The 22,934-nt window shown below is 43.3% G+C and overlaps 1 protein-coding gene across 3 annotated transcripts in view; it reads left to right on the plus strand.

Moving 5' to 3' along the window:
* LOC311131174 (3',5'-cyclic-AMP phosphodiesterase 4C-like) overlaps positions 1 to 21,218 on the plus strand; it is a 90,431-nt gene extending 69,213 nt beyond the window's left edge. For all 3 annotated transcript variants that reach the window (XM_084164020.1, XM_084164021.1, XM_084164019.1), the window contains 8 exons: positions 7,695 to 7,867; positions 9,825 to 9,923; positions 10,124 to 10,288; positions 10,546 to 10,645; positions 10,835 to 10,989; positions 11,808 to 11,930; positions 16,246 to 16,428; positions 17,407 to 21,218. In XM_084164020.1, coding sequence (XP_084020146.1) covers positions 7,695 to 7,867; positions 9,825 to 9,923; positions 10,124 to 10,288; positions 10,546 to 10,645; positions 10,835 to 10,989; positions 11,808 to 11,930; positions 16,246 to 16,428; positions 17,407 to 17,964 — 1,556 coding nt within the window. In that variant the 3' untranslated portion in view covers positions 17,965 to 21,218. The remainder of the gene's footprint in view (positions 1 to 7,694; positions 7,868 to 9,824; positions 9,924 to 10,123; positions 10,289 to 10,545; positions 10,646 to 10,834; positions 10,990 to 11,807; positions 11,931 to 16,245; positions 16,429 to 17,406) is intronic.
* Positions 21,219 to 22,934: the final 1,716 nt, after the last annotated feature.

The following is a 22,934-nucleotide window of genomic DNA, read 5'->3' on the forward strand; positions in this document are numbered from 1 at the left end:
ATATTATATATAATATTTATAATAAAAGTTGTGCCCCTGCATAGGAGTACACAAATATGCATATTTAGTCATGCATGTCTGCTAGCCTATTACCATGTCAGCATGGCATTCCTGGAAACATTGTCTGGTATTGCCATGGAGACCATAATATTATTAGACTGCTTTTTGCATCAAGACCCCAGTCTGGGTGTGTTCGTAAATTCCCTCTGGAGTGCCAGAGGGCGCTCAGGAGTGCGCTCTGGGCGTTCGTAAATTAAGAGCTTTGTCCGATTGATCTTAGCGTTCTGACCTTACAACGGCAGTCAAGCACCTAAGCTAACTGGCTAAAGTTGGCTAGCTTGCTAGCTACTTCTAGACACAAATGAGAAAACACCCCACTCTGACCATTTTACTTGCCCTACCAGAGGGGGTTAGGCTGTTTTCATGTTGTATAGAGAGTTGGTGACTGTAACTGTGCTGCTGGCAACAATTTAATTATGTTTTTTTGCTGCTCTGAAATCGGAGTAGATAGCCAGAGTGAATTTACAAACGCACACTTTAACTAATATTGTGGCAGAACGACTGCCCCCTCTCATTGCAGCCACGGAAGTTGAAGACCGACCGCGGTACTGCAGGCATTGTTAGCAGAATCTCATTATAGTGAATAGAAAAATTGCAATATTTTTGTGTAATAAAAAATTATACAAAATAGGGCCTCCCGAGTGGCACAGCGCTCTAAGGTACTGCATCGCAGTGCTAGAGGCGTTACTACAGACCCGGGTTCATTCCCGGGCTGTGCCACAACCGGCCGTGGCTGGGAGTCCCATAGGACGGTGCACAATTGGCCCAGCGTTGTCCGGGTTAGGGGAGGGTTTGGCCGGGGGGGCTTTACTTGGCTCATTGCGCCCTAGCGACTCCTTGTGGTGGGCCGGGTGCCTGCGGGTTGACCCCGGTCGCCAGTTGAACAGTGTTTCCTCTGACACATTGGTGCGGCTGGCTTCCGGGTTAAGCTGGCGGGTGTTAAGGAGTGTGGTTAGGCGGGTCATGTTTCGGAGGACGCATGACTCCACCTTCGCCTCTCCCGAGCCCGTTGGGGAGTTGCAGCGATGAGACAAGATCGAAAAAGGGGGGTAAAATACAAAAAAACTAATAAATTACAATATATATTATACAAAATAATAAATAATACAAATACAAATAAGAAGACAATTCTAATTCAAGTGAACAGGAGCGCACAGCACAGCACAGTAAACTTGCCTGATATAGGACGACTTGGGAGAATGATGATCCACAACAAACATGCATATCAGTATGAGAAGGCCATATTTTCAGATAGTGTCTGTTAATGCCCGATACATCCTGACAAAATACACACTATGACTGGCCTGCTAATGTGCTTTTCTGGACCTTGTAAACCGTCAAAAAAACTAGGCTAGATTATTATTATTTCGGAATGAAACATGCACTCAAAATGCTTTTTAGCTGTTATTTAAATGACATATTCAATGCAGTTTAACAGCCTAGACTAGAATGATTTACTCACTAGAAAAAATAACATTAATTATTGCATTGTGTTGATATAGCCTACGTATGATAATTGTCTTGTCCCTAAAAAGATTAATCAATTGGGGAGATTTTCGGGGAGCTCACAGTAGCTTGTCATTTCATTATCTGATTTAAAAAAACTTTCACTGTGTAAATTCATTGGGTATAGGCTATTTACTGTAGTATTAGGCCTAATATTTTGCAAATAAATTTAGGCTACACTTCTGTAGTCTGTCTTCAAGGGTCTCTTTGCGCAATTAAGCACCCGGCCTCCGCTGGCTTTCAGCTACAGGCAGCTATTCCTCTTTAGCTCTTGGAGTCCCAGGAAAAGCTAGACTACATTAGCTTGAATGAGTAGCCTGCTAATGTACCTTTCTGGACCTTGTAAACTGTTGAGAATAGACCCATAACTGATCCAAATGGTTGCATAATCAGTCCTAGGCTGTATGCAGTTATTTCGTCATGAAGCTTTTAAAACAGGACGTTTGAGCGGTTATTCAAATTAGCCTACATAGCTGCAGTTTACAGCCCTAGACAATAAGTGTGTACTCAATTGATAACAATAATAAATTCCACATTGCACTGTGTTGTAGCCTAGGTAGAAAATGGAATTGTCTAAAAACGTAGGCCTAATCAATAGTGGAGCTTTGCGTGCCCGGGGACTGCAGAGTGTAGCCTGGATGAATGCACTGATCTGCCATTTCATAATCTGTAAACTTTTTTTCTTTCACTTTGACAGGTAAATATTTAAAGCCCTAGTATTTAGCTAATGAATGGCATATCTAGCTAATATTTAGCTTCTTACTTCGGCTACACAACTCTAGCCTCTCTCTCTTCCAGCTGTTCGCGTGGGCAATAGGCTATATGGATGCAAGCTTCTCCGCTATTCCTCTTCTCTTGAAATCCCAGGAAAAGCTATAGGCTACAAAAGCTATAAAAGCTATAAGATATTCATAAAAAAAATATATATAAAAAAAAAAAAATATATATATATATATATATATATATATATATATATATATATATATATATATATATACTAGGCCTAATAGCCTTTTTGTGGAGAGAAGCAGGGCTGCTCTTGCTGATTGCTGAATGTAAAATAGGTCTAGGCCAAATTAACTGTTGTGGAAAGTTTAGGAGAGTGCGTTGGTGTGATCTTTGGCCAGTTCTGATAACATTGTTACACTGATACATTGCAAATAGTTGCACAGGACAGACAGAGATGAGCACAGTGAAAAAGAAGACCCAAAGGAATTGACATCCATTAGAAAAAACTTCCAACCACTTAAGCAACGAGGCAAGCAATGACATGCTGTAAAAGATACATAGGCTAAACAGTGTTGTGGAATTCCTACATTTAGATACGAGTTTCTATATTATTTTTCATTACATGTACAATTTGCAGTTGTCACTATGACAATGAACATACCCTGAAGCACTGAATCGTCTGTGTTACACCTTATTAATAGGCCTACAGCCTGCAGTAGGATGCGTTGATTAGTTGATTGACAGGTGTAGGCTACTGCAGAACAATAAATGATAAACATTTCGCTGGTGTGGATGCTCGCCAACGTTTATTGTTCTGTATAATTTATCGCTATACAGAGCCTACATAAAGTATTCATACCCCTTCACTTATTCCACATTTTGTTGTGTTACAGCCTGAATTCAAAATTGATTAAATATATTTTTTTCTCACCCATCTACACACAATACCTAATAATGACAAAGTGAAAACATTTTTTTAGAAATGTTTGCAAATGAAAACAGTTTACATAAGTATTCACACCTCTGAGTCAATACATGTTAGAATCTCCTTTGGCAGCGATTACAGCTGTGAGTCGTTCTAGGTAAGTCTCTAAGAGCTTTGCACACCTGGATTGTAAAAAATTCTTCAAGCTCTGTCAAGTTGGCTGTTGATCATTGCTAGACAGCCATTTTCAAGTCTTGCCATAGATTTTCAAGCCGATTTAAAACTGTAACTGTAACTAGGCCACTCAGGAACATTCAATGTAGTCTTGGTAAGCAACTCCAGTGTAGATTTGGCCTTGTGTTTTAGGTTATTGTCCTGCTAAAAGGTGCATTTGTCTCCCAGTGTCTGTTGGAAAGCACACTGAACCAGGTTTTCCTCTAGGATTTTTCTTGTGCTTTTTCCATTAATTTTTATCCCAAAAAACTCCCTAGTCCTTGCCAATGACCAGCATACCCATAACATAATGCTGCCACCACCATGCTTGAAAATATGAAGAATGGTACTCAGTGATCTGTTGTGTTGGATTTGCCTCAAACATAACGCTTTGTATTCGAGACATAAAGGTCATTTCTTTGCAATTTTTTTTTTTACAGTTTTACTTTAGTGCCTTATTGCAAACAGGATGCATGTTTTGGAATATTTTTTATTATGTACAGCCTTCTTCTTTTCACTCTGTCATTCAGGTTAGTATTGTGGAGTAACTACAATGTTGTTGTTCCATCCTCAGTTTTCTCCTATCACAGCCATTAAACTCTGTAACTGTTTTAAATCACCATTGGCCTCATGGTGAAATCACTGAGCGGTTTCCTTCCTCTCCGGAAACTGAGTTCGGAAGGACGCCTGTATCTTCATAGTGACTGGGTGTATTGATACACCATCCAAAGTGCCCTTCTTTGTGAGGCATTGGAAAACCTCCCTGGTCTTTGTGGTTGAATCTGTGTTTGAAATTCACTGCTTGACTGAGGGACCTTACAGATAATTGTATGTGTGGGGTACAAGGAGGAGGTAGTCATTCAAAAAGCATATTAAACACTATTATTGCACACAGAGTGAGTCCATGCAACTTATTTGTCACGCCCTGACTCTAGGGACTTGTATTTGTTGAGTCAGGGTGTGTATTTTCTGTGTTGGGTTTGTCTATGTTAGTTTCTAGATTGTTTAGATCTATGTTGGCCAGGGTGGTTCCCAATCAGAGGCAGCTGTAGCTCGTTGTCTCTGATTGGGGACCATACTTAGGTAGCCTGTTGGCACTAGTGGGGTGTGGGATCTTGTTCCGTGAAAGGTATGTTATTTGTCTACCCTGGACTTCACGTTTCGTTTGTTGTTTTTGTCGTGTGTTTATTCGTTAATAAATATGAATGCATATCACGCTGCACCTTGGTCCTTCTCGTTCATGAACGATCGTGACAGAAGATCCCACCAATCCTGGATCAAGCAGCGTGACGAGGAGAGAGGATGGACTTGGGAGGAGATGAGCGAGAGTCTGGCAAGAGGGATGGAGGCCATGATCACGGGGGAGAGACAAGCCCAAACAATTTTTTAGGGGGGGGCTCACGCCGTGGACGACGAGGCAGCAGGAGGCCGCGATAGAGCGGTTCAGCTGTTTTGCAGAGGAGGCCGCCAGATTAAGGGGGTCATTGGTTCAGAGGGAACAGAAGGAAAGTGTAGAGGCACGGCGAGAGGAGCTGGTTAGGCAGCAGAAGGAGCGGGGGTTAATGAAGGAACCCAGTCCCGCTCCTCGCACCAATCAAGTGGTGCGTGTCGCCAGTTTGGTCCGGCCCGTTCCTGATTCCCGCACTAAGCAAGTGGTGGGTGTTCCCAGTATGGTTCGGCCCGTTCCTGCTCCTCGCATCAAGCCAGTGGTGCGCATCGCCAGCCCGGTCCGGCCTGTTCCTGTCCCTCGCACCAAGTCAGTGGTGCGCGTCGCCAGCCCAGTCCGACCTGTTCCTGTCCCTCGCACCAAGCCAGTGGTGCGCGTCGCCAGCCCGGCCCGGCCTGTTCCTGCTCCCCGCACCAGGCCAGTGGTGCGCGTCGCCAGTCCGGTACGGCCCGTTCCTGCTCCCCGCACCAAGCCAGTGGTGCGCGTCGTCAGCCCAGTCCGGCCCGTTCCTGCTCCCCGCACCAGGCCAGTGGTGCGCGTCGCCAGTCCGGTACGGCCCGTTCCTGCTCCCCGCACCAAGCCAGGGGTGCGCGTCGTCAGCCCAGTCCGGCCCGTTCCTGCTCCCCGCACCAAGCCAGGGGTGCGTGTGTCCAGTCCGGCACGGCCCGTGCCTGTTCCACCGGTGCCTGGTACGGCACCGGTCAGCTGCTCCACTCCGGAGCCAGAGCAATCCGCTCCACCGGGGTCCAGTCCAGTTCCGGTCAGCGGCTCCACTCCAGAGCCAGAGCAGTCCGCTCCACCGGTGCCTGATCCAGTTCCGGTCAGCGGCTCCACCCCAGACCCAGACGTCAGCCCCTCTCCAGGTTCGGGGTCTCCCACACCAGGGTCCAGACAGGGCGTGGTACTTCGTGGGAGGAAGGAGAGAGGAAGCAGCGCGCCAAGGTCCAGACCAGACCAGGGGCGCAACGGGGAGGTGGAGAGTAAGTGGTGGTCACACCCGGAGCCGGATCCGCCTCCGAGGCGGAATGCCCACCCGGCCCCTACCCTGTTAGGTTTATGTGGCGCAGTCGGAGTCCGCACCTTTGGGGGGGGGGGGGTACTGTCACGCCCTGACTCTAGGGACTTGTATTTGTTGAGTCAGGGTGTGTATTTTCTGTGTTGGGTTTGTCTATGTTAGTTTCTAGATCGTTTAGATCTATGTTGGCCAGGGTGGTTCCCAATCAGAGGCAGCTGTAGCTCGTTATCTCTGATTGGGGACCATACTTAGGTAGCCTGTTGGCACTAGTGGGGTGTGGGATCTTGTTCCGTGAAAGGTATGTTATTTGTCTACCTTGGACTTCACGTTTCGTTTGTTGTTTTTGTCGTGTGTTTATTCGTTAATAAATATGAATGCATATCACGCTGCGCCTTGGTCCTTCTCGTTCATGAACGATCGTGACATTATTATGTGATTTATTAAGCAAATTTACTACTGAACTTATTTACGCTTGCCATAACAAAGCGATTGAGTACTTATTGACTCAAGACATTTCAGCTTTTCCTTTTTAATTAATTTGTAAACATTTCAAAAAACATAATTCCACGTTGACATTATGGGGTATTGTGTGTAGGTCAGTGACACAAAATCTCAATTTAATTCATTTTAAATTCAGGCTTCAACACAACAAAATGTGGAAAAAGTCCAGGGGTGTGAATACTTTCTGAAGTCACTGTAGTTATCGTTATAGTTATTTGTGTACTCAATGAGAGGGGGCAGCACTAAGCTACCCTGCAATGTCACTTCCTGGAGTAGCTCAAACTACTCATGTTATGCCTCCATGAGACGCCATCTTAACCGACTCCATTTGGCTTCAATGTGCTATTGAGTCTTCACATAGGAATGAATGGTGTCACGTGATCAATGGCTTTGTCCATTCCTATATTCAGTCATTGGAATGGAGCTTCACCAAAACGCTTTTCAAGGATAACGACACTGAGCCTTTTTCTGAAATGTTTTATGAGATTGGAGAACATGTTGGGAGGGATCTTAGACCATTCCTCCATACAGAATTTTTCCAGATCCTTGATATCTTTCATCTGATCTTATGGACTGCCCTCTTCAATTCAAACCACAGGTTTTCATTGGGGTTAAAGTCTGGAGACTGAGATGGCCATTGCAAAATGTTGATTTTGTGGTCAGTTAACCATTTCTTTGTGGATTTTGATTAGTGCTTGGGGTTATTGTCTTGGTGAAAGATCCACTTCCGGCCAAGTGACAGCCTCCTGGCAGAGGCATCCAGGTTTTTGTGCGTGGCCAAAGAGCTCTATTTTAATGTTGTCTGACCATAGCACCGGTTCCAATCCAAGTGCCAATGCCATTTATCAAACTCCAGGCGGTGCTATGGTCGGATGACATGAAAATAGAGCTTGTCATATTTGTCACTGTCTGACTACCAGGAATCATTATTGGTTGAGAGATTACATTTGCTGGAGAGTTATCGGTTGAAGTAGTATTCCTACTACTAGTCTAATTCATTTCTCACCTGATTTGTGATGGATAAAGATTAGATTAGCTATAGTTAGTAAGATTAACAATCAACTGTGTCCCCCTATATTGGTTGAAATAAAAAATAAATAATATACCTGCTTTACTGGCTGGCATATGCTCAGGGCTCTCCTCCTACCACCAATACATAGTAATAGTCCAATGGGCATCTCTCTCTCTCTCTTTCTCTCTCTCTCGCTCTGTCGCTCTCTCTCGCTCTGTCTCTCGCTCTCGCTCTGTCTCTCTCTCTCGCTCTGTCTCTCTCTCTCGCTCTGTCTCTGTATTTGTAGAAAAGCAGCATGATGTTGAGATTATGTCTGGGCCTCCTAAAGACAAGGACAAGAAGAACAAGCCCATGTCCCAGATCGTTGCGGTGAAGAAACCTGCCCTCAGCCCCAGCCTCGCCCCTACCCAGATCCCCCGCTTTGGGGTCAGCACCCTCCATGAGGGTCTACTGGCCACGGTGGGTGCCAAGTACACACACACACACACACACACAGACGGGCACAAACACACTCAGTGGGTTAGAGCATGGTGTTGGCAGCTTAATGGTTTGTTTCCCACATGGATGACAGATCTAAAGCGTCTGCTTAATCACCGTATTATTATATGTGAAGAAAAACACATTACGTCTCAAGTTTTATTGTCACATGCACAGGATACATCAGGTGTAAAACAATGCACAATAACGGTAGTAGCTAAAATAGATAAGAAATAAAACATGTGAAATGGAAAAAATGTATAATAATAAAGAAACACGAGAATGCAGTTATATACTGTACAGGTCTTGTATACAGGTCAGTGCAGTGCCAGTAGCGTTATTACAATGTGCAGGGGTGCTGGAGTGATTGAAGAAGGAATGTATATGTAAAGTGGCTAGTAGCAGGATAAATACTAATGGTAATAATAATAGTAATAAACAATATAGCAGCATCGAATGGTAATATGAATCTCTATAATCAATCAATCAGTTGTGGCAGCAGCGTATGTGGTGTGTGCATGGTAATGAGTGAGTGTGAGTGCATGTGTGAGGTGTCACTAGTGAGTGTGTGAGCATGGGTGAGGTGTCAGTAGTGAGTGTGTGAGCATGGGTGAGGTGTCAGTAGTGAGTGTGTGAGCATGGGTGAGGTGTCAGTAGTGAGTGTGTGAGCATGGGTGAGGTGTCACTAGTGAGTGTGTGAGCATGGGTGAGGTGTCAGTAGTGAGTGTGTGAGCATGGGTGAGGTGTCAGTAGTGAGTGTGTGAGCATGGGTGAGGTGTCACTAGTGAGTGTGTGAGCATGGGTGAGGTGTCAGTAGTGAGTGTGTGAGCATGGGTGAGGTGTCAGTAGTGAGTGTGTGAGCATGGGTGAGGTGTCAGTAGTGAGTGTGTGAGCGTGGGTGAGGTGTCAGTAGTGAGTGTGTGAGCATGGGTGAGGTGTCAGTAGTGAGAGTGTGAGCATGGATGAGGTGTCAGTAGTGGGTGTGAGAGCATGGGTGAGGTGTCAGTAGTGGGTGTGAGAGCATGGGTGTGTATGTCAGTAGTGAGTGTGTGAGCATGGGTGAGGTGTCAGTAGTGAGTGTGTGAGCATGGGTGAGGTGTCAGTAGTGAGTGTGTGAGCATGGGTGAGGTGTCAGTAGTGAGTGTGTGAGCATGGGTGAGGTGTCAGTAGTGAGTGTGTGAGCATGGGTGAGGTGTCAGTAGTGAGAGTGAGAGCATGGGTGAGGTGTCAGTAGTGAGTGTGAGAGCATGGGTGTGTATGTCAGTATGTGTGAATGTGAAGAGTGTCAGTATGGGTGTGTGTAGCTGAGTGGTAGAGACCATTACTTGCCTTTCACACGTCAGACATACTACAAATACTCTATGAATCTCTTCACTCCATTCCTAAAAGATTTTAGTGTTTTTATGACTGGAGGGCTTACAATAGTCGTAAACATGGTGCTATAAAAGCCACTGGCCCCAGGGCCTTTATTCAGAAGAAAATGAATAAATTATTTGTACAATGGGCTAATTTAGATGTTCACACCTCTCATTATGACCATAGGATTGTGGTACATAAAGGCACTGTTTTATGATCTCTCATTACTGTAATGTAGGAGTGCTATTGCGTAGCTACTAACAGAGTTTGTTTACCCCATTTTACACTGAAGAATGGATAAGATACTTATTGAATGCTTATTGCTTGGCCTTTAATGTTATTTATGTCATTCAGTTTTTATCTGCTGCCATCAGTGACGTATTATTAATTATTATAAGTTGTCACATCATCTGCCCTCTGGAGGATTGCAATTGAAAAAGTCTGACTTTTTTGTGCCATGTTGATGTCTTTTGTTATGCGTGTTAAAAAAGTCGAATAAATAAATAAAATAACTATTTATTTTTTTATCTGCTTAATTGCCATATCAGACTTTTTCTCATTGAATGTTGTGTTGTCGTTCTAGGAATTTGAAGACATCAACAGATGGGGACTAGATATTTTCAAGATAGCTGAATACTCCGGGAATCGGCCTTTGACGGTGGTCATGTACTCCATTTTCCAGGTATGAGTCTCCCATTACTTTCCCAATTGTAGCATTTTCTAGCATTCTCGACAAGGCATTTTCATCTCTTAGTGTATTGGCCAGGGGTTTGAGTCCCGGTTTGGGCTACCCCGAATTCGCTGCAATACTTTACCCCTATGTTTCTTACGTATTTGGTCTACTCTTCTGTGAGCCTGGTTTCTGTTGCTCCCCAAACTCAGGAGCGAGAGCTGCTGAAGAACTTTAAGATCCCAGCCGACACCTTCGTCACCTTCATGATGACCCTGGAGGACCACTACCACACCGACGTGGCCTACCACAACAACATCCACGCTGCCGACGTGGTACAGTCCACTCATGTCCTCCTCTCCACCCCTGCCCTGGAGGTATGGGACGCTCCATTATAAGGACGATTAAAGGATGATGTCCAGCCATATTCTATATTCTAATCTAGTTAGTAGACTTGCCCTGTGCATGGCTTTGGATTTCATCAACTTTATCAATGAATATTGAGGGAGAAGGCATTTGTTCATGGTTATAATAGTAAAGATAAGGTTACAAAAAAAAATCCCACGGTAAGTGTTAATACTTAGTAACACTTAACAGTAGTAGTAACACAAAAGTGTCTGTTGATTGTTTTCAGGCTGTCTTCACTGACCTGGAGATCATGGCTGCTCTGTTTGCCAGTGCCATACACGACGTGGATCACCCCGGAGTGTCCAACCAGTTCCTCATCAACACAAGTCAGTCCCATCCCTCATTAGCAAACTCACTGATTAGATATAAAGGATATGTCCTTTGGAGCAAAATGTGTTTTGGAGCTACTACTGTGAAGACTACATTATAGCATCTGTAAGGCGTTACATCACTGAATACAGGAGTGCCTTGGAATTCTTGTTGCATTACTCACAGTGTGTGTGTTCCTACTGTAGACTCTGAGCTGGCTCTGATGTACAATGACGCCTCGGTCCTGGAGAACCACCACCTGGCCGTGGGCTTCAAGCTGCTGCAGGAGGACAACTGTGACATCTTCCAGAGCCTCAGCAAGAAACAGGGACAGTCCCTCAGGAAGATGGTCATCGACATGGTAAGACACTGACTGAATTAATTGGAATTTAATAGAAATAACATTTTAGCTACACACCTCCCTGTTATCATAATTAAACATGATAAGGAATTAGCTAACATCATAATAATATGGCCATTTAGCAAAACCTTTTTCCCAAAGTCACTTAACGGTACATTTAACACATACTGAGTGTACAAAACATTAGGAACTTACTCTTTCCATGATATCGACTGACCAGGTGAATCAAGGTAAAAGCTATGATCCCTTATTGATGTCACCTGTTATTTCCACTTCAGTCAGTGTAGATGAAGGGGAGGAGACAGGTTAAAGAAGGATTTTTAAGCCTTGAGACATTGAGACATGGATTGTGTATGTATGCCAGTCAGAGAGTGAATATTTAAGTGCCTTTGAACGGGGTATGGTAGTAGGTGCCAGACGCACCGGTTTGAGTGTGTCAAGAACTGCAACACTGCTGGGTTTTTCACACTCAACAGTTTGCCGTGTGCATCAAGAATGGTCCACCACCCAAAGGACATCCAGCCAACTTGGCACAACTGTGGGAAGTATTGGAGTCAACCCTTTGGAAATGCTTTCGACGCCTTGTAGAGTCCATGCCCAGACAAATTGAGGCTGTTCTGAGGCTAAAAGGGGTGCAACTCAATATTAGGAAGGTGTTCCTAATGTTTTGTACACTCAGTGTATATTCAGTATGTGGCCCATGTGGGAATCAAACCCACAACACAACCCTGGATGTGGGCAGCACCATGCTCTAACCCACTGAGCCATTGGACTTAGTGACTGAAGTAAGTGTGATGAATGAGTATTGTCCTCTGCAGGTGTTGGCCACTGACATGTCCAAGCACATGAACTTCCTGGCTGACCTGAAGACCATGGTGGAGACCAAGAAGGTGACCAGTCTGGGAGTGCTGCTGCTGGACAACTACTCAGACCGCATCCAGGTCAGAGGTCATTCCTAGATTAGTAGACACCACGGGCAGTGGCGGACTTACCATTAGGCAACTCAGGCAATTGCCTGGGGCGTCACATCATCAGGGGCCTTGCGAACTTGCCATCATTTCGTTTAATAATACATAATTTCTCAGTTATCTTGCATTCCTCCTCCGCCCGAGGCCCTCCTCCGATGTGTGCTATTTAGCGGTTGTGACCGTCTCTGGTTGTGACAAATGGAGTGGATTCGCTTTTCTTTCTCCAAATTTGGCGCTAACTTTTGAACACTTGGGTCTATTAGCTATTATGACCCCATTCCTGAAAGCTACAACTCTTTCTATTTCCCTCTACGAAACTCACAAGCTGCGCAGGACACGTTAGAAGGGACTGTGAGCAAACCACGATTGAAAACAATGCATATATTTTTTTCTACACACATTATTACCTGATTATGTTTTCCCGAACATTCGATTAGCCTACCTTTCTGATGCATTTCACTCATTTATTATGCAAATTTCAATTGTTACACCTTTCCCATATTCAAGCAATTTTACCTATTTTCTTATTAGCCTTATGAACATAGAAACTTGGTTGCAGTTTGTATATGTGCTAGAATGGTTAAAAAGGCCATAAAATTAAAATATATATACAGTGGGGAAAAAAAGTATTTAGTCAGCCACCAATTGTGCAAGTTCTCCCACTTAAAAAGATGAGAGAGGCCTGTAATTTTCATCATAGGTACACGTCAACAATGACAGACAAATTTAGGAAAAAAATTCCAGAAAATCACATTGTAGGATTTTTAATGAATTTATTTGCAAATTATGGTGGAAAATAAGTATTTGGTCGCCTACAAACAAGCAAGATTTCTGGCTCTCACAGACCTGTAACTTCTTCTTTAAGAGGCTCCTCTGTCCTCCACTCGTTACCTGTATTAATGGCACCTGTTTGAACTTGTTATCAGTATAAAAGACACCTGTCCACAACCTCAAACAGTCACACTCCAAACTCCACTATGGCCAAGACCAAAGAGCTGTCAAAGGACACCAGAAACAAAATTGTAGACCTGCACCAGGCTGGGAAGACTGAATCTGCAATAGGTAAGCAGCTTGGTTTGAAGAAATCAACTGTGGGAGCAATTATTAGGAAATGGAAGACATACAAGACCACTGATAATCTCCCTCGATCTGGGGCTCCATACAAGATCTCACCCCGTGGGGTCAAAATGATCACAAGAACGGTGAGCAAAAATCCCAGAACCACACGGGGGGACCTAGTGAATGACCTGCAGAGAGCTGGGACCAAAGTAACAAAGCCTACCATCAGTAACACACTACGCCGCCAGGGACTCAAATCATGCAGTGCCAGACGTGTCCCCCTGCTTAAGCCAGTACATGTCCAGGCCCGTCTGAAGTTTGCTAGAGTGCATTTGGATGATCCAGAAGAGGATTGGGAGAATGTGATATGGTCAGATGACTTTTTGGTAAAAACTCAACTCGTCGTGTTTGGAGGACAAAGAATGCTGAGTTGCATCCAAAGAACACCATACCTACTGTGAAGCATGGGGGTGGAAACATCATGCTTTGGGGCTGTTTTTCTGCAAAGGGACCAGGACGACTGATCCGTGTAAAGGAAAGAATGAATGGGGCCATGTATCGTGAGATTTTCAGCAAGGGCATTGAAGATGAAACGTGGCTGGGTCTTTCAGCATGACAATGATCCCAAACACACCGCCCGGGCAACGAAGGAGTGGCTTCGTAAGAAGCATTTCAAGGTCCTGGAGTGGCCTAGCCAGTCTCCAGATCTCAACCCCATAGAAAATCTTTGGAGGGAGTTGAAAGTCTGTGTTGCCCAGCGACAGCCCCAAAACATCACTGCTCTAGAGGAGATCTGCATGGAGGAATGGGCCAAAATACCAGCAACAGTGTGTGAAAACCTTGTGAAGACTTACAGAAAACGTTTGACCTGTGTCATTGCCAACAAAGGGTATATAACAAAGTATTGAGAAACTTTTGTTATTGACCAAATACTTATTTTCCACCATAATTTGCAAATAAATTCATAAAAAATCCTACAATGTGATTTTCTGGATTTTTTTCCCTCATTTTGTCTGTCATAGTTGACGTGTACCTATGATGAAAATTACAGGCCTCTCTCATCTTTTTAAGTGGGAGAACTTGCACAATTGGTGGCTGACTAAATACTTTTTTCCCCACTGTATATTGGTTAGTTATTGGTCGATATTCCAAATAATTTCCACATCAGTGCATCCCTAACTAACTAAAACCAGATAGAAAGTATGTTGAAAGGATAATGGCCCTATAAGCCTATGTTTTAAAAGAACTGCCCTTTTTCTGGCCCCGCAAATTTGCTTTTGACTAACAAATCGGTCTGGAAAGACATCTGTGCGGCCCACCGTTGAATTCTGAAAACCCAATGTGGCTTTTGAGATAAAATTATTGCCCACCCCTGTTCTAGAGTATGTGGTGATACAAAAACCTTTCCTAGTGAAGGGCATTTCAAGTGTTTTCAGTTAGCCTTTTCATTCTGCCCCACTCACCTAAAAGAGCCGGCTCCGAACAGCTCTTCGCTCAGTAGCCATGATTTTGTTAAGTAGACATGGGGGTGCCTCAGACTGGCCTCCGCATGGGGCCTTCAAATCACTAAGTCCGCCCCTGACTAATGCTGAGCAATTTTAGCTTTTTGAGGTGGGTTCGGTTTTGGTTAGATTATAAAAAAATAATTACGGTTTTTCGATTTTTTATTTATTTATTTTTTATGTATTGCGCTATGCATTATGTTGGTTGAATGCTGTAACACAGAATAAAAATATTAGGCCTAATACAAGCCCCATGATGGTAGTGACTGCCCATTGCTGCTTATCATTTATTAACCAATATTTATTCACATTACTTTAATGAAATATTTCAGTTGTTGCGTATATTACATTTGTTTTATAGTGATGAATTAAATATTTATTTAATATTTCCAAGTCATCAACTCATCTCTATAGAGCTGCTGCCTATGCTGTCTGACAAAATCACTATTTTAGCAGTTCTTCAAAGTAAATAAGGCATACTTTTATGACTGCTGAATACCAACTAATGTTAATTATTGCTTTTTGACTGCAAAAGTGATCTGTGAAAGTGAATGGAGACTTACTTCCATTCAGCCACAAAGCATTAGTGAGGTCGGGCACTGATGTTGGGGCAATTAGGCCTGGCTCGCAGTCTGTGTTCCAATTCATCCCAAAGGTGTTGGATGGGGTTGAGGTCAGGGCTCTGTGCAGGCCAGACAAGTTCTTCCACACCGATCTCAACAAACCATTTCTGTATGGACCTGGCTTTGTGCACTGGGGCATTGTCAGGCCTTCCCCAAACTGTTGCCACAAAGTTGGAAGCACTGAATTGTCTAGAATGTCATTGTATGCTCTAGCGCGAACCATGAAAAACAGCCCCAGACCATTATTCCTCCTCCACCAAACTTTACAGTTGCACTAAGCATTGGGGCAGGTAGTGTTCTCCTGGCATCATCCAAACCCAGATTTGTCCGTCGGACTGCCAGAAGGTGAAGCTTAATTCATCATTCCAGAGAACGCGTTTCCACTGCTCCAGAGTCCAATGGCGGCAACCTTTCACCACTCCAGCAGATGCTTGGCATTGCGCATGGTGATCTTTGGCTTGTGTGCGGCTGCTCGACCATGGAAACCCATTTCATGAAGCTCCCGACGAACAGTTATTGTGCTGACCTTGCTTCCAGAGGCAGTTTGGAACTCGGTAGTGAGTGTTGCAACCGAGGACAGATTATTTTTACGCTCTATGCGCTTCAGCACTCGGCGGTCCCGTTCTGTGAGCTTGTGTGGCCTACCACTTTGTGGCTGAGACATTGCTGCTCCTAGACGTCTCCACTTCACAATAACAGCACTTACAGTTGACTGGGGCAGCTCTAGCAGGGCAGAAAGTTGATGAACTGACTTGTTGGAAAGGTGGCATCCTATGATGGTGCCACGTTGAAGGTCACTGAGCTCTTCAGTAAGGCCATTCTACTGCAAATGTTTGTCTATGGAGATTGCATGGCTGTGATCAATTTTATACACCTGTCAGCAGCGGGTGTGGCTGAAATAGCCGAATCCACTAATTTGAAAGGGTGTCCACATACTTTTGTATATATAGTGTAGCTCAAGACTTCATAGTGTGTAAATGTAGGTTTCTACGTAAATGCCTGAAATAGTAATGACAAAATATATATGTAATAAAGAATCTTCTGAAAATATCAAAGCAATAGATAAACTGAGAACTAACATGGGTCCTCCGTGCGTGTCTCAAGGTCCTGCAGAACATGGTTCACTGTGCTGACCTGAGTAATCCCACCAAGCCCTTGGAGGTCTACCGCAAATGGACGGACCGCATCATGGTGGAGTTCTTCACCCAGGGGGACAGGGAGAGGGACAAGGGAATGGAGATCAGCCCTATGTGTGATAAACACAACGCCTCCGTTGAGAAGACCCAGGTACTGTACAGCGCATGTGCAATGCATACAAGCACGCAGGCACAGGCACACAGGCTCTCTCACGCATGCAAATCTGCAAACCCACCCGCAGATCTTTGGCACTGCTTAACAGACCCAGTTGCTTGCAAATTATTGTCATACTGTCTGTTGAAACCCATCAACTCAAAACAGTGTGGGGCCATACTCGTTAACTTTTGCTAAGACCATTATTTTAAATAATTGGTCTTAAATGGCTAGCTGCTAGCTTTTCTCATAGGCCAACCTGGCAAAATTAGCGATGATGCTGGGGACGGCCAGCTGAGCAGATAATTCGATCCGGTAACTAAATAACAAATCAACTTATCAGAGACATTAAACGTTATAGCCACCATCCAATCGTATTTGTTAAACAGGTCAACTTCGCCACCAGAGGGAGATTGTTAAACCATCCAACTGCTTGGTTTAGTTTCTTACCAATGGTCTTGGTAAGTGGAGTGCTCCAATATATTTTGCATGATGCTTCCATGACTAGGCTACTGACGTTACACAAAATTCAAAAGGCAGTAAGGCACATTTCCGCATATATGACCAAATTCCATGTTTTTGCTTACCGTTTCATACACATCCATGTGCTTTTATAGGGAAGAAAACATGTCAGAGGATTATACGTTTATATTCGTAGCTACGGTGGTCTTGTGAACTGGTTGTATTTTTTCCAAACCATTATGACTGATTGGGGGCGCAGTCTGCTAAGACAGTTGGCTCGAAGTTCAATGGATGCTTTAGTGAGAACGTGTTGGGATCAGATCCAACTACGTTGACGATTTTAATTGGCTGATAAGAATGTAGTTACTGGATATAGCATCGTGGCTAATTTTGCCAGCATGGTCTATGAGAAAAGCTAGCAACTAGCCGTTTGAGACCAATGGTTTAAACCAATGGATTTAGCAAAAGTTCACAAGTATGGGTCTTTGTGCGTTTATTTACTCCCCCCTGCAGGTAGGATTCATAGACTACATTGTCCACCCTCTGTGGGAGACGTGGGCTGACCTGGTCCACCCTGACGCCCAGGACATCCTGGACACGCTGGAGGACAACCGGGAGTGGTACCAGAGTATGATCCAGCGCAGCCCCTCACCCACCCTCGAGGACAGGGACCTTGACGGGGGGCCAGAGGCCCTGGAGGCCATGGCGGGGGGCTGCTGCACCTCCACAGGGGACAAGTTCCAGTTTGAACTCACCCTGGAGGAGGAGGAGGAGGAGGGCGACGTCGAGTCAGACCTGGAGAGCCCCCCCGAGGAGGAGAGGTCACAGGGGGGAGAGACCTCTAGGAAGACCCCGGCCCTGTCTCTATCCCCAGAGCCCAGTAGCAGCACCAGATACCGGCCCCCCTCCCCTCACCCTGGCCGGGCCCTCAGTCTGACCACCATGTCGGTCAGGAGCCCTGGCCATCTCAGGACGTTGAGCCCCGGGCTGGACGGGGACGACAGAGACGATAGGGACAGAGAACTGGGCCAGGAAGGGAGTAGTGTAGCGTACCTACGGCTTGGCACGTAACACCAACCCTGGCCCACCCGGGACCTTGTTCAGTCCCTGCCTTGGTTCGTGGGTCCCAGCAGCAATTGGACGCGCAGGGTGGGCTTTTTGACAACAGTCTGTAATGACAACAGTCCCTTTACACTGGAGACACCTTTACACTGGCCACTTCCCCACCTTTTAATCTTGTAGAACAAGAAGTTTCTGTGTGCCAGATGGGACTTTTTAGTCCTGCTTTCTGTAGTTGATTCTGGGGGTAAAGTGTCAGACACAGACTGCTGTATATGTCTAGCTGATCAAAGGTAGAGAACTAACTACATGCTAACCAGTCTCACCAATGTCTCCTGATGAAGCAAGGAATTCTACTGACAAAACAATGTCTTCCTCAAAATGATGGAATATAGATATTTTCAATGGAATATTGTAAGGATTGTGATCAGTTGACAGGGTCTTGGAACTTTTGCACCATACAATTAGGGGATTATATTTGTTTGAATTCAGTAAGCATAAACTAGTTTATTTTATTTAGTCTCTTTGAGAATTCTGTGAATGATAAGTTTTACCAAATCCAGTATGTACCTGAATAGTGAGAGAATTGTGAATTAAACCTCAGGGTATGAAGAGAGAAAGGATTTTAATGTAGCACAGACTTCTTGGGTACCCCTTAACCTAGACTGCCTGTTTCGAGTTGTGTTGCTAACGACAAACAGCTCTTAGAACCTCAAGAGGTTCAAGTTATGCAAAAATACATAACTGATTTGACATATTTATTTTTCTCTGGCACCATCTATTGATCTAAATTAAAAAGTTAATGAGTTTGAGAACTAAAGCAAGTTAAGTATGGAGTATTAAACAAACAGTACCAGTATAATTATATACAGTGGGGTCTGAAATTATTGACACCCTTGGTAAATACTAATTTATAGGAATCTTTAGGGGTGTCAATAATTTTTTTGAGAAAAAATTGACATTTTTTGTAGCACACAATATAGATCAGTATTTGAAATTATTTATTTGATACAGTCATTGTTGCTATTCTTTATCAGGGGTGTCAATAATTTCAGACCCCACTGTATATAAGTCAAGTATTTAAACATTTCCTGAAGTACTGTGGTTGATTGGGGTACCCAATACAAGTTGTTTTAAATCTAGACAAACACCACTTACACTCATATTTGTAAAATTGTATTTGATTCTATGTGATCATGTTTTACGTTTGTGTCACGTTTTTTAAATATGATTTGAAATGGTTCTGTTTTCTTGTATTTAAACATTTCCTGAAGTACTGTGGTTGATTGGGGTACCCAATACAAGTTGTTTTAAATCTAGACAAACACCACTTACACTCAAATTTGTAAAATTGTATTTGTTTCTATGTGATCATGTTTTACGTTTGTGTCACGTTTTTTAAATATGATTTGAAATGGTTCTGTTTTCTTTTCTATATTTGGGATGTCCTCACTATGTCTGGTTGTCTCTGTGCTTTGTAAGCATAGTTATCAAGGTGCCTCCACCATACAGTAGCATTTTACAATCTCTGTTGTAGATTAAGTACATTCATTTCTAAAGAGCTTGAGCCAAACCATGATTCTACTGGACAGCTTACTGAAAGTTGTAGTTCCTGTCCAGAAACAACCCCTAGGCCTAACACCTAGACACGTGTAGATCTGAAAGGGATGGATAGGTGTAGTCAAAATTGTAAAAATTCCACCTAACCTATCAGAGGGTGAGATGGTTACATTGTCATGTACTGTAGCTTAAAACTATAAAATCCTGTCAGATCTCCACAAGTGTCAAGGGGTTAGGGGCTATGGGTTGTTTCTGGACAGGGCCATAGAGTAAATTAATAAGTTTTTTTTTCAGTAGGGTGCGATGCTTTGAATGTTGCAGATAGAAATGTAATGAACAGAGTTGATATGATTCCCTGTAATACACAACAGAAAATCATATCCGGTTTACACAATACATTCTGTACTGACATTTGATAACTTCCCATTCGCCTGAATAAGCCCCTAATGTCTTCTTTAATTTGTTCTTGAGGGAAACCAGTTTATAGGGAAAATTGTGCCACAAGTGTTTGGAATTTGGACAAAAGCATCTGCCAGCCTAAGTCGTTATGAAATGTTGAACACAATGTTCTCTCTGAACTGTTGATTGTATTCATGTTAACTTTACTTTAAAAAGTGTTGTTTTATCAATTATCAGTTATAATGTTAGAATTATGCTAATTCTTTAAAGGGAAATGTCGCACCTTAATACGGATGTAATGCTTTGACTTAAATGCTACATTCAATTTTTGAAAATAACAGCACTTCCAACAAAGTTCAACAACAACTCCAGCATGATAAACTTGCCTGGGAACTAACACTAAAAAGTATTTCCCTCTTACTCTTTTTCTGGTAAGGCAGGAGAAGAGTACATTAGTATTCATACATACATGTATACTGTATATTGACAGTATTCCATTCACTAAGCTGTTTGGTCATGAATAAGCAAACAGCTGAAATAACAGAGCCTTAAATTGTGATGGGGAGTAGCTGAACTGTATTGAGGGTAAAACGTACATAAATCAGTGCCATTCAGTGTTGACTGTGAGAAGTTATAATGGTGACAATTTGTTCCCCTGGTCCCTTTATCGCTTTGCTCTGAAACAGTGACACACAATAGTATACCATTACTGTTGTACTTTTGTTCTATGTAGGTCTTTTCATCCTCAATGTTGTTCCATGTCGGATATTTATTCGAAGTATATTTGTGTCTGTCAAAATGTAAGTACTGTAAAAAGAGATCTTAACGATAGAATCCGTAGTTGTGACATACATTTTTGGACTTACTAATTAATTATATATACCCATCAGAACCCAAATATTAGCTTGTTTCACTCTGTTTGTAAACAATGTAAATGTAAACAAACACTGTATAGCCTCAAAACATGGTTCAAACTATAATTTTGATATCATGGCTGGTCTGTCCTTGCATCCATAGCTCTGTCTATGAATTAGAGAGTGGGTAAATTTCTCCAGGCCCATTCCTCAGTTTGTTTTTAACCAAAACAGAGGGGTGACCGCTTTGTGGTTTCAATTAAGGATTCTAGCTTTCAATACATTTTTCTGGAGCCTAAAAAATCAAGTATACCTTTCAAAATGTATACATCTACCGCTCCAATATTTGTTTAGAGAATTTGCTTAATTTAGTTTATCATTTTTAAAGGCCAAAGTTTCTGGAGTTCAAGTTGTTCTAAGTGAAAATGCGAATAAATTATATGGAAACCTGTATCCATAAAAAAATGTATCATTTTTGTGCATATTCTTAACTCTGAATCTATGCAAATCATTAATCTGTGTTGGATTGAATACAGCCTAATCTCTGATTCATGCATGACTCTACATGTTAATATATTACATGTCAATTTGATCGCGGGTTATTATAGGCAATGCAGCTTTTCCTGCGTGTGCAGAGATCATTCTCGATAAACGCTGCATGTGTCGGCTCAGCGTTAACCCGCGATAACCAACAACTGCATAGCAGATCATTGTTTTTAATTAAGCCATGTCAGAGCTGTCAAATCCAAAAGCGTCTCTCGGCGTTATAACTAGCGCAGACGTTGCCATTAGATGCACCAAGTCGCATTAGTAAAAACGGAGAGGAAGAGGCGAAGCGAGGGGGTTTACTCTGCCTAAAATCTGTCCACGAAAATAAGACCACGAAGTGAAGAATTTGTGCATGGAGGTCAACGATAGTGTTGAATTTGGTTTACAAAAAATGTAATTGCTAATTTGCTACGTGAGGCTTTTTTGATCGAAAAGACGATTCGGAATGGTTAGGTTGTTACGAATGCACTGATATAAGTGGACGCGCATGGCATTTCGTCAACTTTGAAAAAACTACTTTATCTCTGAGTTGTGCCTGCTCTCTCATTGGCTAGAATGGTCCCACCTGATTTCGCCTCCTCCTGCCTGCCTTCCATCTTTGAGGACATACATTAACATTGTCAGAGCCGTCACTCGACTATCTTGTGAATATAATAGAAAATCTTGGTTGGGCCTAGATTTAGGGCTACAGTGATCCCTCGCCACTTCGCGGTTCACTTATCGCGGATTCGCTATTTCGCGGATTTTCATAATGCATTTTTTTTTTTTTGGTGCATTGTGCTCTGCATTCTGATTCGCTAAAAACTCACTCCCGCTTCTTGTATCAAAACATGCTACGAATTGTGCTATCATTTTGTCGTCTCGTGCAGTTATGTGTACGTACATAAAACAGCTTGGCAAATTTACATTAAGTTGGCCAAATTATCTTGTAATTTCGAACATCTCCTAAACCCATAATGTCGACGAAACGGCCTGGACCGACAAAAGCACCTGCGGATGGGCCCAAACGGCGGAAGATGCTACCTATCTCAGATAAAGTTAAACTTCTGGACATGCTAAGGGAAGGTAAAAGCTATGCAGCCGTTGCTCGCCATTACGGAATCAATGAATCTTCCGTTCGTTACATAAAGAAGGAGGAAAAAAACATAAGGACGACAGCAGCAGTCAATGAGGAGGAAGGACTAACGCTTGGTCGCTTAGCAACCATGGTGCGAATGGCCACTGAACTTAAGCGAGTAGCTGAGGAATGGGACCCTTTGATGAGCCGTTCATTACAGTTCTCCAACGTAATCGATGGTGGCATGTCGGTGTACAAGGATCTTTTTGCAAAGAAGAAAAAAGAGCGACAACAGCTGCCTATCACTATGTTCTTCTCCCGAACAAACACACCTGCACCCCGGGCTTCAGAAGAAGAGAACACTGCAGAGCGCAGTCAGGATGCAGCGGCCCAGTCTGAAGAGCAGTGAAACGGCCTACACGTGAGTCACTGTATTTGTATACATGTAATAGTTGCTAATTGTAAAAAAAAAAAAGTTTTCTATTTCGCGGATTTCACTTATCGCGGGTCATTTTCGGAACGTAACCCCCGCGATAAACAAGGGATTACTGTATATAGAGAAC

The sequence above is a fragment of the Coregonus lavaretus genome, assembly GCF_964263955.1.
Source record: "Coregonus lavaretus genome assembly, chromosome: 6".
NCBI classification, from domain to species: domain Eukaryota; kingdom Metazoa; phylum Chordata; class Actinopteri; order Salmoniformes; family Salmonidae; genus Coregonus; species Coregonus lavaretus.